The 24,156-nt window shown below is 46.7% G+C and overlaps 2 protein-coding genes across 10 annotated transcripts in view; both read left to right on the forward strand.

The window, feature by feature from the left end:
* The window catches only part of LOC105702834 (tyrosine-protein kinase Btk29A), a 103,653-nt gene that overhangs the window by 67,875 nt on the left and 11,622 nt on the right, over positions 1 to 24,156 (forward strand). The window lies entirely within an intron of this gene.
* LOC105702894 (leucine-rich repeat-containing protein 15-like) lies at positions 3,557 to 4,776 on the forward strand. The gene has a single exon (XM_012430841.1). The coding sequence runs from the start codon at positions 3,604 to 3,606 to the stop codon at positions 4,645 to 4,647; it is 1,044 nt and encodes a 347-aa protein (XP_012286264.1). The 5' UTR covers positions 3,557 to 3,603; the 3' UTR covers positions 4,648 to 4,776.

Genomic DNA, 24,156 nt, shown 5'->3' on the forward strand with positions numbered 1-24,156 from the left:
TTCACTGTCCAGGTTTTTTATTTTTTTACCGGGAATTTTCGAAAACGTCCCCAAGTTCCTGAAAACTCCACCCTGGTCGTCCCAGATACTCCACTAAATATATTCCCAGTGAAATACCAACTCGTGTCAATTTTTTAGTACCGTCATATCTGCAACTACGCTGCTAAAGCAAACAATTTGTCGGGGAAATATCGAATGGCATTTACGGTTATCGGTTATCTAGTCGGTATTCCCGAGTGTAGAGCCTGGCTTAGATATATCTGCATATGTTGGAGCGAATTGTCGACCTCTAATTTGTCCACTTTCGCTCTCGGACGGCGAAACTGCTCGGTGGAAAATGCCCCGGTTCATCGGTACAGTTGTCAGGTGTAACTACCGATCGTACACTCGTGACTTTAATGTCTATTGACCGCCTCGGCGGTTGGATCGCACCTAGGAAATCCAGGATTCGATATGCGCTCCGGGCGGCTCGGCAAATCGCTCTTTACTTTCACGTTTCGTTCCTAAGTAGTTTCCAAGTAACCGTGAATAATGCCGGACAGGACGGGATTCCTGCTGGAATCACTTCATCGTGCCCGATTGTGCCCGCGAAGGTGCAAGGGGGTCTTAAGGTGGGACGAAAGCCGGCATCGGAGGAATCAATGACACTTTTTCCCGAAATTAAACACACCAATGTACCACACCGAACGTACCTGTGGCTTTAAAAAATGAAACAGCCGGATAGCAATGCGTTAAAATGACGGGGAAATTAGGAACGTCGCGGGACGAAAGGGGATTCGATTAGTCCAATCTACGGGGAAAAGGGAAAAAAGAGACGCCAGAGAGGGGACGAAAGGGGTGGACGGCTCGTTTGTTTCGCAACTGCGTGTAACGACGTTACGGCAATTGCGAATCGATCCGCGGTGGAGCACTCTACGATTATACAGCCATTTTATTTACCTCGCACGAGGTTTCCCAAATCGACGATATTTCCCGTGCAGTTTCTCGCCTTGGTCTGCACTTTTTGACAGAGATCCCAAGGCGAAGGAAAATCCGGCGCATCGCCCGGAAATATGGCCGTTTGTCCATTTCGAGGACAAGTGTCTCTAGGGGATATCTTTTTTGCTGATACCAGCTCTAACTTTTTCCTACTTTTTTTTTTTCCCCGAGAGATCGAACTTCCGCATACGACGCGAAATCCTTCGAATCGGGAAGAATTCTCTCAAAGTTTTGTCCCGGACACCGATTGCTCCCATCGATTCCGAAATGCACATTGCACTCTGGAAAAATGATGCATTATGGTTTCGCCTTGATAGCGATCGAAACATGTCCGCGTAAAGCAGCGATTTGTCGAGTCTCAAAGTACAGGCACCGGGAAATTGGTAATTGCGTTAGCACCCGTGTAATGGATCGGGAACGTCCCTTAACATTCCGGGTAATTTCAACAAGCGGTTGTCATGCCACGGTTGCTTGTCGCGATTACGACGGCATACGTAATGGCCGAGCCCCGATGGAAAATCGCTTTCCCGAGGGACTCTCTTTGAGCTTTTTATTCGATGCAGGAGACAAGCTCTCGGAATTGCCTAGACTTCCCTAATTCGTAATTCGCTTTTACCCGGAAATCGGCTTTCCTAGGGTCCCCAGGCCTTTGGTAGCCTGCCAAAAGTCGATCCATCGAATCGGGCCTTCGTCTCTTTCACGTCCCAAGAAATTCCCCATTCTGTCCTTCGACTTCCGAAGAGCCCTCGTAAAAATAATTTCCCAGATAGGAATTTTCCTCAATCTTTCACTCGACATATTTGATCGCAAGATTTCTCTTTTTCGGAATATTTTTGAGATGGTAACGTGCTCGAATAAATCCACCAGAATGGGAAGAAGGGACGAACGGTGCTCGAGAGTATGTTATTAATTGATTTCCCTTTAATCGGAGGAGATTTCTGTGTTATCGGACGAATGATGGCATTGATAGAAGGGTCTATTTTCGTTGTAAATCCCGATTCCATTTCTCGATTCGACCCGATCGAGGCCGACTTTGGCCTGATCGGAACCAATCGATCATCCTGGCACTTTACCAGAACTTTCGGACGTTTCTTATCAAGAAGTCCATCGAGGAGAGTGGTCCATTGGCAGAGCTGGGCTTCCTCGATTTCGTGGCCGGCAAACAATCGGGGCAAACAATGGACCCAGCTGCCGAATGGACCCCTGGACCAGAATCCCGGAGAGATCCCCGAGAAGAGTCGGCCCTTTTAACGAGGAAGTCCTTAACGCGGGATGTAAAGAGACTTTCAAGCAGGTCTCGCCGCGGCTTAAAAGAGACAGAAAACGTTAACTCGAAGTCACTTTGTTTCGTCGCACCCAACCCCAGATGAAACCCAAATGAAACCCGCCAGTGGATTTTTAGGAAATCGGTCCCGAAGACGAAGCTCCATTTTTCCTTGATTTTTGGTTATCAGGAAGTGGCGATAATCTGAACTCCTAATGGACACGCTTTTATATAGTTAAGAGTATATTATATGGACGCCTTTAAATCGATACCCCGATGAACTACTTTTTCGAGGAATAAGCACGGGATAGGCGAAATTTCGGAACAAGGAGGATATGATGACTTGGCCGAGTCTCCTCGTTTCGAACACCCCGAGGTGTTTTCGGACGAGCCTCATCTCGAGATCGGAGATGCGAGGCTGGCTTAATATCGGTCCAGACAATGCTTCCCCGTTTGTTCCTTCTCGCTGCACTCAATCGACCGTAGACTCGACAATTAATTCCAAACCCATGTCACGAGGTGGCTAAATCGGCATATTCGTATCCCAGTGGAACGATTGAGGGAGTTTTGGAATTCTTATACCGTAGAATGTAACAAATGAAAATCTGCAATTTCGCACATCGAGTTGAAAAGGACGCTGGCGAGAAACGTACCGACGCCTTCTCCGGGGCTTAAGCTCCGGGTTATTCGGCGTGTAAAGTGCAAAGACTAATGGCGCCCGGGCGGATAAGCCCTGTCAAAAGAAGTCCCAATTATTCCCGGTTGTTAGTTCGCCCGAGGAGCTTGCAGAGGCGGAGAAACGAGCTCCTTGGTAGGAGCTCGCCAAAAGGAACAGCCGTCGGTTAGGGCATGGCTTAAAGGGCCGACGTTGGATACGGTAATGAGGTTCCTCGATCGGAGTATTTCCAGGGTTGACACAGTCTCACGGTGTCGAATTAGAACCCTGTCGGCTGTACTCGAGGGCAAACCTCGAATTAGAGTTCAAAGGTTGGGGAGTCGAGGCGTTTTGCATCGAGGTTGCTCGTTATCCTGACGATCTTTGAGCGTTCCCTGATCATCCAAGAGAGCCTTGGGGATCGTAAATCAAATCTTTCATAAGAGTCGTAACTTTTAATTAGACGCGCTTCCAGTTAATCGGCATTACGTGGGTTAGTTCCTTGAAATGGAACCTTGTCCTTAAAAACGGATGGATCTTGAAACACTGACATGGAGTTTCCAAGTTAAGCGGCTGATAGCGGTGTCAAGGGTCAGGTGATAACGGCGGAAACGATATATACCACGTTACCGATATAAGTGGAAGCTCGTCGTCGAGTTCCATCAGTCGAGTTCCTGCAGTCCGGGTCGTTGGTGAAGTTCCCGACATGAAGTCAAAAGCCATTCCGCAGCTGTGCATCCTGGTGCTGGCACTTGGGGGGAAATTTGTCCTGTCCGAGGATGAGGACCTCATATGTCGGGTCCAGGACGCGTACGAGATATGTCACAAGAAAGGAGTCCTCGTAAAAGTGACCCAAAGACGCAACCAGGACGCCCTGGAGATCAGCGACCTGGACCTGCTGTCCATCAAGCCCGGAGCCTTCCAGGACCTAACCACGACCCATCTCTACCTAAACCAGGGGAACCTGATCTCATCCCTGTCCCCAGGATCCTTCGGTGGTCTGCCAAAATTGACAAACCTACACCTGGACGGCAATCCAACGACTCTGGTGCCCAACCTCTTCCAGAAAGTCCCCGGCTTGACTTCTTTGTCTCTGGTCTTCTGCTCCATCAACGACGTCCCACCTGGATCCTTCTCCGGCCTGAAATCCCTCACCTGGCTGTATCTAAACCACAACAACATCAAGAGGATCAAAGCTGACGCCTTTTCTGGGATTAATCCTGATCTCCCTTATCTCTGGCTCGACCACAATAAAATAGAGACCATCGACCAAAGCGCCTTCGCTGGTCGCGTCGGACTCAATCGGCTGCATCTGGACTTCAATCAGCTGACTACCATTCCTGACAATTGTTTCAATGGACTGGACCAACTGGAGTTCCTGTACCTTAATGACAATCACCTGAAGGCTCTTTCGAAAGGTGCCCTGAGTGGATTGGGGGGATTGAAGAAGCTCATGCTGAACAATAACCAGATCACCAGCATCGAACCTGGCGCTTTTCAGGGAATGGCCCAGTTGAAGTTCCTCCACCTGGATGGGAACAAATTGGCGCGTTTGGATAACGTCTTTGCAGGACTGACAAGCCTGGCTGAGCTTAGATTGTCGAATAATGAGATCGGGCAGGTGCAGGATCGAGTTTTTCAGGAGATGGGAGCTTTGCGTTCGGTGTATCTCGATGGGAACAACGTGACTAAAATCGATGGTAAAAGTGCAGGGTTGTCGACTCTGGCCAAGGTATACTTTGCACCGTAAAACTAACTTGTGTTCATGGTGTTGTTCTAAAAGTACACCGCGAGGCCACCGTAAATTCGAAAAATGTGGTATTTGAACTCGGGGGCTGTTTCAATTTAAATTTGTATTTAATAAATGCTATCGAAGGGATCAGCTGACGTTTTATTCGGCCCAGGGGATGACGTGGGACGAGGTGGAATTTTGAAAAATGGAGAGAGGAAGGAACTCGCGTCCCAGGTGGCGGAGAATTCTGCCTGGCTTGGAGGAGTTTTTCCGGCGTTTCCCGAAATGGAAATATTCCTCGGTGACGTTCGTTGTTTCGGGCGACGCCTTTCCCGACGTGGTCGCTTCTTTGCATCCATTTTCCACTTTGGCGGTCTCCTTTTTTGCCGAGAGGCCATCCGTTTCTCTCTCGCCGGTTCCTGCTGGGTCGGACTCAATTTCCAGAGAAAATACGCTGAGCGTAATCGACCCGACGTGTCCGCTCTTTTTCCCGCTTTTCCTACTTTTCCTGCTTTTCGGAAAAATCGGGGCTGTCCCTGCTCGATAACGTCCTCACGACCCCTGAACTATGTCGTCCCAAACGCTCCAAAGTCGCGGTTAAATGAACTATAAATCCTGTGAAAAAAAAAAAATGCTAAGTACATCCGTAACATTTTTTACGCCCACTTTCCGATCCTATATTTATCCTCGGTTACAGTTATCATAATTGAAGCCATGCAATTTATTCCCCGTGTAGCGAGTTCGTAATGGCGATTTTTTTTTTCTGTCGGTCGTTTTAAGAGATTCGAAGTGCAGGAAGTCGAGAGATGGCACACATTCGTCCTGCGATAAAGGAAACAAATGGGAAAGGATAATCACGGTTACAGGAGGGAAAAAGTAACGAGTTTCGGGAACAGATGCGCGGTTATTAGCCGCACATATCCGTGATTAATGTCCCGCAATTAAAGAGCTGTAATACGTAATTCGAGGGAGAATACGCCGGCGTAATCGCCTCTCCTGCCCGCAGGACGATCGTCCTTTTTGTGGAGTCAGCTTCGTCCTTCCGGAGATAACGTTAACTATATCGCGGAGCTCTGGAGGTTGGCAACCGTGAGTGCTGGACTTGACTCGAGGAAAGAAGGAAAATGCCCTGGAAATGCAACTGCATCTCCCGGGTGCATCCGCGAAGACGAGGCGCCTCCTCTTCCCTGAAATGGGAGGAGCGCGTTTTAATTAAACGTTTTTATTTACGATGCCCCTTAATAAGGCGCGCGTAAATGGAGAAAAATATGGAATTTAGGATGCACCTTTGGGGAAATTAATATTAGCACTTTTTAATTTATCAGTTTCATGGTTTTAGATTCTTTGAAACAGGAGGTGAAAATTTTATCTGTTTGGGAAAACTGAAAAATCATACGGAGTAGGGCTAAGTCTTGACATTGTTAGGATCCTTTTTTTTTTTTTTTGGAAACTCGAAAGTTCAACCACACACGGTGAGGCTAAATCTTCCCTTTGTTAGGGACGTGTTTTAAGTGGTCCTTTGAGCTTTTCTTCGTGGTCATTTTCTAGACCGGATAAAGTTGGGGGCTTTAAAGTTCCCCGCAAACTTTCAACTCCGGTTTTCCTGGACAAGGACCTTTTCATTCCTGAAGATAAAGGATGAAAACCTTTTTTAATCGCTGATCAAATTTTCCCGATCGACGGTCATACGTCAGGACTGTTGTACGACCTCTCGTTAAATTTGTTCTCACACAATTTTCAGTCTCATCTAAAATTTCAATGAATATGGAATTATTAAACTTGGAATGGACAAAGTAATATAGCAATTCCTATATTTAGAGGAAAATCGTGTGAGAGCGAAATGGCAGATATCATGTCGTGGTTACCTTGAGAGTGCCGAGACGCGGACAAAGGGAAAAGGAGGACAAAAAACGAGGATATGTAATCACATCCCTGGTTGGTTTACCGCAACGAAAAAGCAAGTGTCCGGCTCTCGCAAGAATTGAAAGTTAAACCGCGGATCAGCTGATCCATTTCTTCTTGGAGAACACATATCGGATAAATTCGTCGAGCCGCGACTTAAAGAGTCAATTAGATTCCTTATTGAGACGCAAATTAGCGAAGCCATTTTAGATCTAATTATCGTCCAAGAAAAAACAGAATTCGCCAAAATAATTCGCTATAATAATATGTCTTCCCTATGGTTCTCATTATTTCGTTATTTATTTATTTCGGAAGAGTGAACACGCGTTAGGGGAGGTCATCTAGTGGAAAAAGAAGCGAAAAATGAGAGGGTTGCATGAAATCTAACCAGACCGGCGCTAATGGGAAAGCAAAGCTTTCTCCAGATTTGAAGGTTCAATCTCGGAAGGCAAAGCAGAGCTTTTTCTTTGGCGTGTCAGAAGCCAAGAGGGACGCACTTCGCGAGTGGTCCTTTGAGCGGAGCTTTAAAGCAGAACGCACCGGCTGTTAATTGAATACCTTCCTGTTATTAATAATTTCATAAGCGTCGACTGTAGCCACGCTACAAAAGTATTCATCCCAACCTTTGAAAGTGCCACTGGAAACCTGTTACTCCGATATTTCGCGGCTAATTTGCATTCAAAGTTTCTGCAATTCCTTCCTCTCCAATTAATAGATTCGAATGTAAAGTAACAAATTTACAGTTTAAACAGATATGCAATATAAATCCGCCCGCGAGTTTATTTAATTCACTTCTAAGATTATCTCCCTTCATTTGTTTTTTTTTTGTTGTATTTCTTTTTCTCAGTTGCAATTTAGTGCAAAGACAGACATTAATTCCGAGGAGAGGTGGCTTCGTTTCCGCTTTCGAAACTCGAGTTCTAGTCCTAGGGAGGAACCGGAAGACGCACCTAGGGTCCGCGCCCGCGCAAAAGCTCCGGTGCTTTTCACGTCCATTTTAAACTTCTCCAGTTGGCGCGACTCGGGTCTTTGAAACGAAAGTGCTTTCCGAGGAGGGTCTGGAATTTAATTCTATATTATTAGGCACACCGTGTCGAGAGGAGAGCTAATGTTTGCCGTGCTATCTCTTGGCAAAAGCCGAACCCCATCTGCCGATATCTACGGGGCGAGTACGTGCATGGTGTCGGGATACTCCACTTCCTTGGATCCCGTTTTCCCGCGAGGTCCTTGCGGGATCGTTACCCCTTCCTCGTTACTCGTTACTCCGGGCTCCGTACTTATTACCCGACGCTTGTTGCCCGCTCCTAGGAAATTGCACCTAATTTCAACCTTACCCTCCGGGAGGGATATTAACATTCAGGACGGGATAAGAAACGCGTGCGCTATTTTAGAATGGGATTTGCAATGAGGAACTGTCGCGGATTTATAAGGAAATGGCTAATTGAAATGAGAGAAATTTTTCTGGATTTTCTTATTTCTTTCCTCCAGTGTATGAATTTTTTTTAAAAGGCCTCTCGAATTCACTTCTCGCGAGGGAAAGTATGAGACGCGTCTCGGTCCCGCGAGACGCGTAAGGCTGAAAAGTATCGCATTACCGTGTACGGAGGACGTCGACGCTTTATTCATAGACGGTAATATCGGGTGCAGTTGGAACCGATCCAGAGTGCCGTTCTCCTCTTTCTTCGGCACCGGCAGCTCCGTAGGTATTATCGTGAAACGTGACGTCGCAATTTCGTCCTTGGGCATCCTGCCGAGTGCGAGTCTTTCCGAGTCTTTTTCACCCCTTTCGAGTCCCGAGACCACTTCCGGCCCCTCCCTTGGGAGAGGATGCCCATCTTAGGAATTTCTCCCCAGGACCTAGAACTCGGAGAGTCCTGCCGTGTTTCTTCAATTCTTGAAAAAAGAAGAATAGAATTCTTCCGGAATTTTTTCTTCCCGCGAAGTGTGCTTCGGAAGGCTTCAAATGTGCCCTTAAGGGGGTGCGAACCCTTTTTCGAGTCTTCGACGAAGCGCCGTCCATTACCCACGTAAGAAGACCCCGATCGGGAGTCCATGACCTCCGTGAAACCCATTACCCCTTCTCGTGGGGCATTATCCCGTTAACTTCCTGCCATTACCTCCTCGGTTGACACCAGGAAGCGGAAGAGACGGAAAAGTCCACGATGGACGTCGGTCGCGCCGATCAGGAAACCGCGCTCCGATTTTCCGTCGGTCTCCTTTGCACCATTTTCAGCCGCTTCCTGCTCAGTTTTAACGCGGGAAAAACAAGGAGATTATAATTTATACAAAAAGTGGCCTTCCGGGATGCAGATACCGATCGAGCTCGAGTTGATACGCGTACTTCCCAGGAACGTTTAAATAATCCCCTGCATTTCCTGCGCTTCGATTCTGAATATAAAAATCCCGGGGCGCGCAAATAATTTGCAACAATTTCATCCTTCCGATTTTTGTCTGGAAAAAAAAAAGAAAAAGAAAAATTGACACTTTTACCCTCGCAATAATTTCCTCGGCTGCATTTAAGAAGCGCAGATGACTTGCAACGAGTCCATTCTTCTCCCTTTTGCTCCGGAGAAGTTTCCTCGGGTCGCCGGGAAGTTGGAGGCTTCGGATTCGATTTGGGGAGCACCATTTCTAGGTGGGATTGAATCGAGACCTGTTTCTCCCGAGTGGGAGGTGAATGCAGCCGCGAGTTAACGACGTTGCATCGCGGTTGCACCGCGAGAGAGCAACTTCGGGATTGAACACCGACGAAGCTTTATGAGATTTGACGGGCTTAAAGCGCGACGATAAGGGAGGACCTCGATTTCGACCTCGAGCCTCGCGATTGCGATCGTCAATTTAAACTTCGAATTAAGGATTAAGTACTTTAAGCCCTTTCCCGACCTTTTTGTCGAAGCTTCTCTTCGGGCCGAGCCGAGGATCGCCTTAAAGCGACTCTTCCTCGGGAGCTTCGGATGCCTCCAGGATTGGCAATCGATCTGCCCCGGTATATTTTAGGCGGCTTTTCCCCCGTAATTTATGGCCTCGAGTTTCCCAGGGGGGGACCGGAGAAACTTAAGTTTCCGACGTTTCAAGTTCTGCGACGAAACTTGAGGACGTTAACATAAGAACGCGGAGCTTACGACCCCGTAAATTTCCATACCTTGCGTGTCTCGCAATGCAAACGCACCGGCGAGGATTTACGAGGTGCATTTCTGTCAACAAAAAAAAAAAAAGAGGAAAAGCCGGCAAATTTACAGCCACGTCGGAAAAATAGCTCCTCTTGTCGCATAAAGCTGAATAATTGTATTCTGGAGCGTGCGGGGACTTCTTAGAATTTGGTTCCACCGCACAAAAGTGGACCTCGACGTCCTGGCGAATTTACGACGCGAAGTTGCTTAATGCTAACCTAAAGAGCGGTTTTTACGGTCCCTCGTTGCCATCCTCGCATTTCGATTTATACGATTTTACAAGTTGGATAAATTCCTAGAAAATTTCCGGGGGAATATTTTTATTAAGAAGAATTTTTGTAATCTGAGCGCAACTCCTTTCCTACCCTGTGTGCCATCCGGGAAAGCGAAACGGAAGCGTCCCCTAAAGAGCTCCAGGTCCTGCCGAAACACATTAGGACTGCCGGTTTCGATGCCGATATCGAGTATCGAATATCGATTATCGATTAGACGCGCCACTGCGCCGAGGGGTCAGGAGTTGTTATCGACGCGGCGAAGGACGGGGGTAAGAGCGTGATATCCTTCTCTATGTCGGAAAGTACGCGGAGGCCATCTTGTCAATCACCCGGATTCCGAAGAACGATGGGTAGGGAATTTTTTAATTTATTAACGGAAGGTTTTGGGGAATTCCCAGCTTTTTAGTATGATTTTTCTTTGGGAGAGTTCGGAGGGACGCAGGAACGAGGCGGGCCCAGAATTTGTCCGGATCTGGAAGATCGAGGATGGGGAGGACGTCGCTCGTACATAACCTCAACCTACCCCAACGCCCTTTCCGGCCTAGCCGTCGTCTTCAGTAATTTTAGGAATTTCATTTCGCGGGTATTCAATGGCGGCGAGAGCACGGCTCCCGGAAATTTCATTTCCCCGTCCCGTGCCGCCGTAATTTCGGTTTTCGCCGGTGAATATGTAAATCTCTTATTTACATCGTACCTGTCGCTACCGACGGAGCTTCTCCTTTTGACTTCCCGGGCGTGCTTTAAAGCGGCGGACTCGAGGGAATGCAACGAGATAAATTGTTGTGCACCGCCGTTCGGTTTACGAATTATTCCTTAGAAACAATTATCTCCCGCGACGTGAAAAGTCACTTATCTCGAGCTTTATTCGGATGCGACACGTTAAACCTCTAATACACTCGGTGTATACGGTTTATGATTTTTCTGGCTTAATTCCAGCCACCGCTTAAAGTCTCCGATTTTTGCGACTCTACCCGTTAAATCTGCATTTTCGAATATTTTCGACACAAAGTCCCTGATTGTCAGGCCAGAGTTCCGGAGTGCATAACAAACGTGCATCGGGAAACTCCTCGGTATAGACGACCACGGATGGGGCAATGGGCTCGTCAATAGACGTCGGGAGGGAAAATTGAATTCGCGTAATACCGGCATAAAGCCTGATTGAATTACAGGGGGGTTATAAGTTGGAAGGTCCCGAGGGAGTTTACGGAGACCCGAATGCACGGCATGTCATCTCTTTCGCGCTCCGTCTGGCCTACGAGGATTTACACGAATAAGTGCATCTCCTCTCCCTTTCCCTCTCTTTCTCTCTCTCTCTCTCTCCGGAGGAAATGGCCATCGACCTGCCGTCGTTTCCGTACATGTACGCTCTGAATGCCCTCCTCGACTTTGTTTCGTCTTTTAGCGGAGACCAAAGCGACCATACTGGTCGACAGGTGCTTCGAGCACAAGAGCGCGATATGTGAGAGAAATTCTCGATTTTGGCACGTTTCACGCGAAATGCGCCAAAAACGAGGTGGACAAGACTGCACAGAAAGAAAAGGAAATTCGGTCACCGAGTAACATTTTTTTTTAATCATTCCTAACATTTTATTCCTTTATTAATGTTTCGCCTTCCGCGATATTCCCTGCAATCGACCGAAAATAAATCTCAGGGATTTTTAAGATCGAGCTTCCAAACGCGGTTTACAGTTTTATTGTTTCTACGGTGGTTACACTATTATGTAAATTCCTGGTGAAATAGCCTGGACAGAGGGAATTAATTAGTAATCCCAAGATCACCATATCCGTCGTTCAAGGGATCGTGAGATGTAATTATTCATGCGGTGCTGCGTTATTGTTCGGTCCATGTCCGGTAAACCCATCCCAGGGTTAATAACTGTCGAGGTAGTTAAACGAAGACAATCAAGGATTTACGCTTAGAGAGATACATTCTCTATCTTCGGGTTTACTGCCATGTCAGGTTCGGATGAACGCGAATCCTTCCTGCGTATTCGGAAGATGTCAATCTTAAAGAAACTAAGCGTATAGTTATTAATTATAATTTTTGCTCTGTCGCTTTTAAGAAACAAAGTGTCCGATCGGAGTTAATTCGGTACATTACTTTGATTTAATGCTACGGTCCTTTTGGTCTTCTCTCAGAGAAATAATTTTGTTCCCAGTCGAGTCCCTTGGTAATACTTTTCTTTTTTTTTTCACGATTTCCCAAAATTTCCACAAAGGCTCGGCCAGGCGTAATGAGACGTTTCGCTCGCAAAATGGAAACGCAGTTCCTTAATTAGCATTTCTTTGATGTAGCGGGGATCGGTAGAGGGTGAATTGCATTTAAATGAGCCCGAAAGGAAAGGGTTCATTCTAAAAGGAAGGAATCCATTCGAGGCTGCGTCGAGTTTGGGAACTCCGCCGGAGGAACGGGCTCGGATGACTGAATTAAACGGACTTTGCGATCGAGATGTACAGAGCTAATTACACGTGGCAACTGCCACCTCGAAGTACGCCCGGCCGAACTTGGGAACTAATTTATTTAACGGGGACGGCAAACAAAAAAGAAATTACCGCTCCAATTTCCGAAATTAACGCCCGGGGTGAATTACGTCGGAGATTGGATTTGTGAGTGACGCGGCTGATTATGCCACCGCAATTTCTAATTATCGGTACACCCGGTTACACCGAAAGGACGGGTATGAAAATAGTGCGGCTTATTTCCCGGGTACGTGCGGGGAAATTTCTTTATCCCTTGAAACGGGGACGACGTACCGGAAAACGCTGAAATTCTAAAGCAAGGGTCGCAGTTTCTCGATTTATTAGACGGTGATTATTGAACGTTTAGAAAAACGGAGTACTTGCGGAGGCATTCCCGGGGGGTTGAATTTTGCAATCATTTTAAAATGTTATCCTCTACCTGATCAGTGGATGAGGGAAGGAGAGGTTATATTCACTGGCCGCAGACATCCATCGACCTTTTCACTCGGTCTTTCATTACGGAGCACTTTCATTTCATGCCGCGTCGATGGGATGCACGTACAAAACCTGGAAAACATTTGTATTTCGCTTTGTTCCATATCGCGAGCACGGCAATGACCCGATGGAACCGTGCATTGAATAATATCCAATTACGCTTTCCATCTCTTGTGTATCTCGTTGTGTATCCGGAATTTTGGTTTTCTTGACTGAACTATTTTTTTTTTTTTATCGTAAGAATGTACTTTTGCAGTTCGCATCTTTCTGAAAGTTGACGATTTTTGCGACGCTTCGAGCTCTTACGACGTTTAAATGGAAACCGAAAGCGACGCATCCTCGCGAGGAAACTCGCTCCGCGCTTTTTCCTCGACGATTTCGAAGCTCGAGTTTCAGGCAGAACTTTTCCTGGCTTTTCTTTATCGGGAAACTTGCCGGCCTCCCTGGTTTTCGAGGAAACTTCTCCCGTTGTGTACCGGAAGCTGGATCGAGACTGTCGGGGACCGGTTCGATTTGGTCCAATCACTTCCGATGACAAAGCGCGTCCATTGTTTCCGCTTTTCTTTTCACTCGACCGTTCCCTTCCGAGTTGGCCGCCCCCTCTTCATTTTTATTCCCAACTCGCGAGATTCTCTTCCGAGCTAAGAAGCGAAAATAAAATCTGACTTTCTGCAAATCCTTTATTCCGATTATAGAAAAAAAAAAAGAAGAAGCTCAGATTGTTAAGTGAATCCGCTTTTCACGGCGGAACTTCTTTCGCCGCGACGTTGCAACTTGGAATTCAAAGAAATGTGAGTGTAACGAAAAGTGAAATGTTCGTTTTTTTTTCCTGTAGGCAATTGGGATTTTATTTAAAGCGGTAATTGCTTGAATAAACTCGGTATTGCGATCAATTCGAGCAGGACTCGTTAAATCTGCATCTGAACTTCTTGCCGGCGATATATCGGCTCTTTTTATTGGCTCTTCACTTTATGCCGGGTTTCCAGAAAAATTGGCGAACGCGAAGATGGGGTTAAGGAGGGACGTCCCTGCTCTCGGCTACTGATGGACCCTCGAAACTTCTATTTCTACTAACGATATCTTCAAGTTCGCCGCCATTTTTCGACTTTCCTCTCCCATTAGTTTCCTCGAGTGGTGGAAACGTCCTGAGGAACGCCTAAATCGGCGTCTTCAAGATTTAATCAGATCGACTTGAAAAACCTCCGAATTTATCGACGCAATTTTTCCTCCACGGAAAAGAGGACCCATTCCAAAATGAAAATCCTTCCCTTAGTAATAATTGCCCTGACACGACAAATGCAAATTTCGTGTCGTGGATATTGTATGTATGTAATTTTCCTGTAATTTACTGTGAACACATTTAGATATTAAAATCTTAATTACCCGAGAATGGGTCTCCGGAGACGGTAATTTATGCCAGTTTATGACTGGATAACGGATTCGACTTTGTACGCCGACATAATAATCTCGCACCGAGAATGGGAATTTCCCCGGGAGCACGGGAATGTCTTATAAATATTAACAACAATCGGCCGGGGAATACGTAAATGGAGTGGCTTTCAAAATGAAACCAAAAAAGGAACTTCGAGTCCCGAGTTTTCGTCCTTTCATCTTCGCCCACTTCCGTGCGCGGTAAAAAATGCAAGGACCCTTTTTACGTTTTCCTTTCCAACAGTCGTCGGGCACCGAAAAAAGCTGGTTCTTCGACTGATAAACATTTTCCCTCCACGTTGAATATTTACAATAAATTCCACATGTACCGGTGTAATATCGGAGCCACATTTATGCATCTGCTCGGTGCAGATTTTTCCAGTCTTTTAAATAGTCCAGGTCACGGTCGAATAATCAAATACAGTGTCGAGGATAATCGCGTATTTTGAACCCGGACGATCCGTGAATTTTTTATACCTTTTGTTCCACCGCGTGGAACAGGAAAATTGGGAGCTTTTCCCGGCAGCTGATCCTCGCAATTTCCCGCGTGGTCGAATAGTTGCGCCAGGCTCGGTTAAATAATTCCATAATTTATTGTCAAAGTTAATCGTTCCGGCTGTTCGCGCGTGGTCCATTCCGCGGAGTTAATAATTTAATGCCCGGCGTTATCGCCCTGAACTCGGTAGACAGAAGTGAATTAAGATTTCCACTTTTCTTCCGGACTGCATCTGCCGGAGTTTCCACGCCGGCAGTAGAAGCGGATTTAATATCCTCACGAGGGGTCTGAACCTCTTTTCCAATTTTTCCAGTTTCTCTCTCTCCCTCGTCAATGCATACATATTTATAAGGAGGCGCCTCCGAGTGACTTAGAGCCCGATAAATAATCACTTTGTACTCGGCGCACATTAAAACTACTTGACATTTTGGACGCGAGTGGGAAACTCAAAGTTGCGACAATTAGACATGTATGTTTCGTGCCGACGTATTCGAGAGAGCGGAAAAACGCAGGGAGAGCAACCTCCTTGGCCCAGCTTCCGTGCCGTCTTCAGCAAGTGCAATTAAGACGATTCTTGGAGGAACTCGTTAATTGCAATTGCTGCGAGTTTGTTTGGCCTGAACGGAGCAGTTCCTTTTGACTTTCGGAGCGTGCCCAGAGGAATCATCAGAAACGATCCTAATGAACCTCGAAACGCGATTCCTTCCATATTTCGCGGGTTTAATCCTCGCTCACGCGAAATCTCGTGAAAATTTTCCCCCGGCCGTTTTACGTGATTATCGTCCTCCACTTTGTCGATTGTAACGAAAGCGAATTTCGAGTACTCTTCGATAATTTCTTGCAGAAACATTCGCGATACAGCACCACCGCGTCCCTGCGAGGTAATTATTAATTATTAATAATTAGCATCGCAAAATGCGACGGGCGTAGAATACCGAGGCTGGAAATTCGACTCGGGGTCCGCAATTTTCCGGAAAATTTTCCCGGTGTAATGGACGTCTCGGTGCCGGCAATGTGCACGAGTGCAATTAACGTAATACGGCATTGCTATTAAAGCAGTTGCTCTTCCGCGTTTTCGGCTTTACAATGCCGTGTCATTAATTGGAGGAGTTTCCTTAGACAGAAATGACTGACGTAACGAGGGTCGAAAGTTCCCCCAAAAATATTCATATTCATCCCCTGTTATTAACGAATTGTTTCTTTTCACCTAGCATTCGGAAAATTGAATTTTCTTAAATAGAAGAGTACTTTCAAATAATGGGTCAATCATTAAAATCTGGAATTTCGAGGATTATGAACACGTGATTACGTGAACGTATGACGATATGTCTCGGTACTCGATTCGAGAATGCAAAGAGCGATATCGAGCCAGTTTTCGCTAAAGTTAAAACGATTTTCCCTCTCTATTTCTCATCCCGTGGAGGACCCTTCGCCTCAACTTTGGCACACTTCGATGGCTGTGAAGTGCTTTAAAAGTTCACACGAGCTCGATAACTTTCTTGGGAGAAGAAACTTCCGGCCGAAATTGACTTGTAATTTTTCGAATGCAATCAGCCGGGGGAAATTTCCTAAGCGCGCCATCTTGGAATACCGATCAAAACACTAGAGACTCATTAAAATGGTATCCAATCGTCGAGACAACCGCGAAATGCAATGATTCGTTGAAACAATAGACGGGAAAATTTTGCCAGCGGGATTTGGAAATATCTGTGGGAGGCAAAAAGGAAGAAAATAAGGGAAACAATGGCTCGGCGAGAAGAGGCGCGCCCGCGAAATTGGCTCGCTAACGCGAAAAACCCCATTTGTCGATTTGCGGACACCGCGAATGCAAAACGGAGAACTGCGTACCGCGTGGAATATGCAATTGCCTCGTAATTATCAATTGTCGCCTGCAGAGTGTAACGATTAAACGTGGCGGTCGTGAATAAACGCGCAGCATGTATTCCTAAATTCCGCTTTATCGAAATCGATGGAAAGGTCGCGCTTGAGAATGTTGAATTTCTCATTGTTTATTTAACATTCCCCAGTGGCCAGGTCTATTCGGAAATTCCTTGGGCTTTGGTATAATAAACGGCGGAACTAGAGGAGGGAAACCGTGTATCGGGAAATGTGCAATGTTCCTTTCCAATATTCGCTGCGTTATTTCCGATACGCCAATATGGCCGCAATTGTTGCCACGTGGCGTGAGACTTAAGCCGCTAATTTAAACTTTGGCGAGTCCCCTGATATTCCGCGACATTTTCCCAAAAGTGTCCTCGATATCCCGATAACCTCGCGATTCGATATCGGCACTGCGGAAAATCTCGGCCTCGTTGATTTCCGCCCGGCAGAAAAAATCACGGCGACGAAAACGCTCCGCGAAGGGATTTCTTTTGCTTTGCCATTTTTCTTTCTTTCCCCACCTCCGTAAACATTCAATTCTCTCACTAATTAATCCGGGAAATATTTCCACCCTCACGCCGGGCGAAATGTTAAACATTTACCGGGGCATCGACAGGGTGGGAATTATTGGGAAAAATTACTCACTTGAGATAATGGCGATATTAATAACACCCCCGAGGCGCGGATGAAATGCGATAAATTTAATATTTCTCCCTTTCCGCGGGATGTAAATTTCGGAAATATGTATTTCCTTTATCACATTCGAGATTGGAAACGCTTGTAATAAAATAGGGAATTTCCTGTGTTTGATGGGATGTCAGGATTTGTCAGCCGTTTTTACCGAAAGTTCTTCAGCGCTGCAGCCTCATTATCTAATATTTCCTCTCTGCTCGACATTTCGGTATCTCGGTATCTCTCTTGCACATCCGAGGCTCATAAATCTGCGTTTTGTCCCCGAAGCTGCAAATAATGTCCTAATCTACCAGTAGTTGGAACATTCTACAAAGGGGAACCTAAATACACCTTAATACATATGTACCTCGGTATGTACGTGTACATCCCCGCGATAAAATAGCGCCTAATGCTACCGTTTGTACATACGTACGGATTGCAGTCTCTGCAAAAGTAACTAAGTCCCGATAAAAAATAAAAGGTGTTGGTTAAACCATGGAAGCGATATTGGCACGTTCGTCAGCCCAGCATGAGACAGCTGCCGATATCGAACGGTGGATTGTAACTGTGTTGATGTGTGTCAGCGTTGCTTCGATACCGTTTGCGAAATAAAAGCGAAAAGGTATGATTGATTGTGAAAAAGATGCCGGAGAAACGGGATGCTCCGAACTCTGTTCTAAACTACACCCTGGAGGCGCCAGAAAGAGCCACAACGCCACACGTTGGTTATATCAGGGGGTGGTACGACGAGTTAAGTGGGAAAAAGTGTGGAGGATTCGAAGGAACCACTTACAAAACGCGAAAGGAATTGGAAAACTTCCCCTTTAAGAAAATTCCTTCGATATACCGCTCTTCCCGGGTGCGGGGAAATAAAAACCACACACAAGGAACCCATCGGCACCCACACACGACCTTGCACCTTCCACCTAACATCCTCGCGTGTGGTTAAGTCGGGCGAAACACGTCAGACGAAGGACTCTCGTCTCAGGATTCGCAAAGGGAATTCGCAGACATCCGTGAAAGACACGCAGCCGTGTGTAACCGGGTGGAGGCATTAGCGGTCTCCGCAGGGAAGAGGGTTGTGTGTGCCGATGGTGTTCGCCGGGGATGAAGGAGGTTGAGGTCGCATTGATTTTGTCTAGACAGGGGGGAGACCAGCCGACGTGTCGTCCTCCACTCACCGGTAATACCTGCCCTCTCTGTACAGGGATGTGTGTACTTGCCACCGAGGGCACGATCGACGCACGGTCCACGCATCCGTGTGTAACTCCGACCACACGCATCCTGCGTGATCCGCCGAACTTGCGTTTAGTGCGTCTCCGAACGCTGTCATCCACGCTTGATTTTCTGATCCCGACCGTTTACTCCTTACGGTGTAAACGCGTTTTATTAATATTTCCGCGCGACTGATCGCCCCTGGGAGAGTGTACGTCTTTCCTGTGGATGCTGCGCTTTTTTTCCCGAGACGCCGCTCTTTTTGGATAAATCCGTAAAAGCGAAAGGGAAGGATGTGAGGAAAAGGTAGATACAATTCTAGTCGAAAATTCGTTCGGCACTTTGGCCGACGTTAAATGCACCGTTCCCTGCAGGCTGCGACCAATTACCGAAATGCGGGGTAATTCAATATGGCGGAATGGCGACGCTGCATCGGGACGGAGTTAGACGCGTCTCGGTGGCAGCGTTTCGGCCGCGGAATTGCGCAGCCTCGCAATTTCACCTGCACCTCCCTATGCATCCCGGTATATGGCGATAGGCTCCAATGCAATTTTGGCGTGGCCCGAGGACGCGCCGCAAACGATGCCGCATGAAATTAGTCGGCATATATGTACGTACGCCAAAGGGTTCCTTCGCACTTATTGGGACTTGAATTGGTACGCTTGATGGAATGAAATTAATATTCCGCTTGTATTAATATATACGGACCCGCTGGATGTATGATAGGGCGGACGTTGCGGATGCACCTTTAAAAATAATTCATCAAACGACGGCGCGTTATCGCTTCGTGCAATGCAATTTCGACATGACTGGAAGACGCGCTCTAAGTACGTATATCACCATAATTCGTGAGTGACAAACCCGAGATCGGGAAAAACTCAAAACACGGGAATGCGATCAGCGTCGAGCCTTTGTGCCTCCGATAATCGATCGGCTGTTTAACCATCGATATATCGACTCCACCCAGCCGGAGCCGATCCTTTGAACTTGCCGCCGCTAACGATAAGCTCCGTCGGTCCGTTTATTCAACTTTTTCTAAATTTCGCCTACGCCGCCGACTCTTTGACTCGGGAAATTAATTCGTTACGATGTATCGAGCCTTTCTCCAAACGAGGGGAGGGAAAGACGGGGCGATAACGCTTCGTTTTGTTTCGCCTTCCCGGCGCGATGCAGATCGACGCAAGTCGCGGATCTCGTTAACTCGAAAGGCGGAAATGGATATTAAAATCGGGCCGGATCAGAAGTAAATCCCAGACCCCTTTGAGAGGAATTGAAAAGGTTTAATATCCTGCTGACGGATTCTCCGGGATACGGCCGACCTGGAGTCGGCGATAATCTGTCTCCGTTTCAGATATCATTTCGGTTCCTCTCGGAGAGGAAGCAATTTTCCTCCTCGTTAGACACACTTTTAGAGCCGGCTTCTCGATAGGGAAGGACAATACGCCCTCTTCCAAAGGAAACGGTACACCAGCTTTGTCCGAAATCCCGATAAAATCGGTCAGAAATCGCGAATGCAGCATTCTTCCGCCTGGACGTTTCTCCTCCCGTCGCGGGAGTCCGAGCCGATCCTTACGTTATCCTTCTGACCTAAGGTGGTACCGAATAGCGCGAATCGGAAGATAAAGCGACTAGCTGGCCGCCAAGTCTGGTCCGGGGCATAAATCCTTGGGTTTCTCAGCCGACTGCTCACTCGTGAAATGAAATTCGGACTTCGTGCACCCCTTGGGAGCGCTTCCCGGGGTGATAGATCTTCCTCGGGCTTTCAGACGTCGCCGGCCATCGGCCCCGCCGTTTCCGAACTGGTTATCGACAGTCGTGGACCGTTCCTTTTTCCCGGAGCGATCCGTCGGCTGCAATTAAATCGAGGGGAATCGATTCCGAGGATATATACATTTCTATATACGTGTATATGAAACACCTGCCTAGGGAATTCGGCGGCTCAATCGAATTGCAACGCCGGGATCGCATTCCGATACTTTACCGCTCCTCGGTAATGCCTTCTAATGGACCAAATTGAATTAGGCCACTGGAATCCTTAATGCGGCCTCGATTAACCGATTAACCGATGCTCGTGAAGAATCGATGACGGTGCGCTAGCCAAAGTGCCCGGGGCCACGGAAATGCCGATGCGCGCGCATGTTTTGCCGATAAACCTGCGTTTTAATTGTTGAAAACGGCCCAGGGATATTTCCTCGATAAACGTACGTTTTAATTGTTGAAAACGGACCGGGGATATTTTCTCGATAAACGTGCGCGATAATTGCCGTTCGATATGGCCGAGGGATATTTTATAGACGAACGGCGTTAATCTTTGAAACCTCCATTTCCGCTCCTCTCCTACCCCGGCAACGAAATGTCTCTCCATGAATTCCCAATTCTTCGATTTCAACAAATCGAGACAGTTACTTTCGGGATTGATCGTTAACTTTATCATTTATAAGCGCATTGTATTTATGAGGCGGCGCACCGCGTACCTCGCAATTTGCATGAACGCATGCCCTATCGGCGGCGACTTTCCATAAAACCCCGAGTGCACGGGAGCACCTATTGATTCGGCCGAAATTTGTTGGACATGATATATTTGAATAATTTCATAACGTCGTAACGACCGATTGTGAGTCTCGCGCGGGCCACGCCGGATTTTCGAGGAAAAATGCATCGCGATGCAGTAGAAATGTATGCACCGAATTTTCCCGATGGCTTCGGTAATTCCACTCATCACGTCCATGCGACAAATTTTCCGGCAATAAAATGATTCTTGGCAAAAAGAAATAAATATCTGGCCTATCGGATGCAGTTGGGGCATCGCCAGGATTTTTCATTATCTGGATTAAATGTGGGAAAAGTGATTAGAGTGAATTAAATGGTCTATTTACTTAGTAGGTAGGCAATATCTAGGGCGTTGGTCATCTATTCTATATTGTTCCCATTCTGGCAATAAATTCTGCCCATTCTTTGATATTTGCATTCACCACTCGTTGGCGGGGGATTAGAAAATTCCATTTCGGGAATTCTCCCCTCGCGAAGCAGGGAGAGATTTTTTTTCTTTTTTTTTTTCCTTTTGACACCTACACCTCGTTCCCGCCTATAGGGAGTTTTATTTCACGAGCGCGACTCGGAAACGCGGGAAGCGATTTTCTACCTCTCTTTTTTGTTCTTCTTCATTTTTTTCCCGATATCTGCATATAATATCAGCCGATAGGGAATTAGAGAAATTCCTGGGAATTTCCACTCTCTATGCAAGATGTTCTCTCTCCTCTCTCTATATCCCTTCGTTTCCGCCGGCAGAGAATCGGAGGATATTGTTTCGCGAATTTTCAGTCGCAACCCTTTTCCCCGCGGATTTTCCTCCATTTTCCCCGGATTTCCCGTCCGTTGACAGAAATGCGAAAAATCTCCTCCGCGTGCATCTCTTTTTGCAGTGAAGCATCATTTTTCTTTTTCTTTTTTTTTTCCATACCTGCACTTTTTTTCTTTCATTGCCTCCTCGTTCGAATTGTTAGAGGAATTAAAACGTTCCTATCACGAGTTTTATACGCAAATCTGAAAACATTTGTAATGGTCAAATAAAAAAAATGTATGTTCACGTGTCTGAGCACCAAACATGATCCGGGGTAAACGGACTCTAATGCGATTAAGCAAATCGGAAATTCTTTCCTCGAGGTTCCCTAGGGAAGTTGCGAAATTGTTTTTTCAATGCGAGCATCCACGCGAGGGGATTCGTTTTTTCCTTCGATGGCTGCACTTAATATCCCTCGGCGGATCCTCTAAAATTAATCTGTCGGCTGTACCACGAGGGAAAAGGAAGGGGGAAAAAAAAAGTAGGTGCTCCGTGATTGCACTCAGGCCCGACACACGTGTAAGCGACGAGTAGGTTCTTTGTCTCGTTAACCCCCCTTGGCCTACTTCAGCGCACTTCGGCCGCCACTCGTGTCTTCCTGCTCGAAACTAGATCACGCGTGACTTAAGCCCTCCCGACACGTAAATACGGAAGTACGTAAATAGGAAAACACCCGCGACACTTTGCTGCAACCAGCAAATATTAATCCCGAGGTCTACACGCCAGGAAAAAAAAGAAAAATTAAAAAAACCGCAAAATTTCCCTCTCGAATTAAAGAAAGAAATTGAGATGAGTAACTTGGTGATTTGACTTTTTAGACTTGACGTTAAGTAACAATGGGAATGTTCACCAACGGCAGTAGAGGTGGGTACTCGAAATGGGGAATGTAATTAATTTATGTAGCCGTATTTTCGAGGTACCGCGGAAATCCCAGCGACTTCGCTTGGTTGAAGTTCTTCTCCTCCCGCGAAACTCGGGGAGGAAATTCACGGTGAATCCGGCATCTGAGCTCATTAATGGCAACTGCAACTGCAACAGATATTTCCAGTAATGCAATCAAGCCGTCTGGCTTCGTCCGGCGTTTCCGCCTGCGTTTCGCTGGCTTGATTTCGGAACTTGTCCGCCTCGGAATGAATTTATCCCGGTCGCGTAATGGCGCATGCGACCGCGTCCTCATGATTCCACAGAGTTGACTTTTTTCCTATTTTGCTCCCCACTCGCCAACCTCGACGACATGCTCGTCAAGCCAGTCATGTGCAATTTGCATGGCGCTCTGCACCGCACCGGGTGCATTCGCCTCGTTTTCCCGCCTAAGTCAGACCGTGTCTTGCCAAGAAAATTGCATCCGACCCGACATTTTCATGAAAAAGAAATTTTATTGCCGTTCTCATGGAGCCGACCAAGAAACCGTCTCGAAGGCCGTTGCATATCATCCTTGGGATGATCCATGTAAATCCAGGTGCATGTAAATTCAAGGTGGATGGAATAATTAAATAAAATCAGTCATCGCGTTGTAATGTCTCAAGCGATTCGGTATATCCAATATGGAGGAAAGTTCTATTAGCGAGATCCTTTGGACCTCACTTTCATGGGCCCTTAATATAGACACCCTGTACAAGCCGGACGCGAATCGATTGCAAATGCAAATGTTGGAAGAACCGTGTTGAACGTGACGTCCAATCGGAATTTGTTTAACAGGATCCGACTGCCTCGAAATCGAGTAACTTCTCATTAGTCACATCGGTGCCTACGAGTGGCTCCAGGGGGTTCTGTCTCTGCTCGCTAACAGTCCCTAATTTGAGAGTTGGAATCTGTTAGAGAGAGTTCCAACTTTCCCCAGTCATTATACAGGGCGATTCAGGAGGGGTGTGGAATTCTCGTGTAGCTTCCGCCGAGGAAAATTACCCTCGCGGATCACCAGGTCGACCAGAAGATCCCTTCGTCCCCCAGACCCTGAACAAAAGTTTGCAACACCCCATTTTGCCGATCGCAAACTAATTAGTGTCAAGACTTTCCACATAGCCTGCACATTAAATATAAAACAATGTTGTATATCTAGCTGGGAGATTTTTCTTCGATCCTTTGGTAATGAATTTCCTTCACTCTGAAATGTTAAGCTTCCCTCTACCCGTGTTAAGACACGTGAAGCCATTATCAGAAGGAAGTGGAATCGAAGGCTGGACTATTGCT

The sequence above is a fragment of the Orussus abietinus genome, unplaced genomic scaffold, assembly GCF_000612105.2.
Source record: "Orussus abietinus isolate OABI.00-Male unplaced genomic scaffold, Oabi_2.0 scaffold169, whole genome shotgun sequence".
Lineage (NCBI taxonomy): Eukaryota > Metazoa > Arthropoda > Insecta > Hymenoptera > Orussidae > Orussus > Orussus abietinus.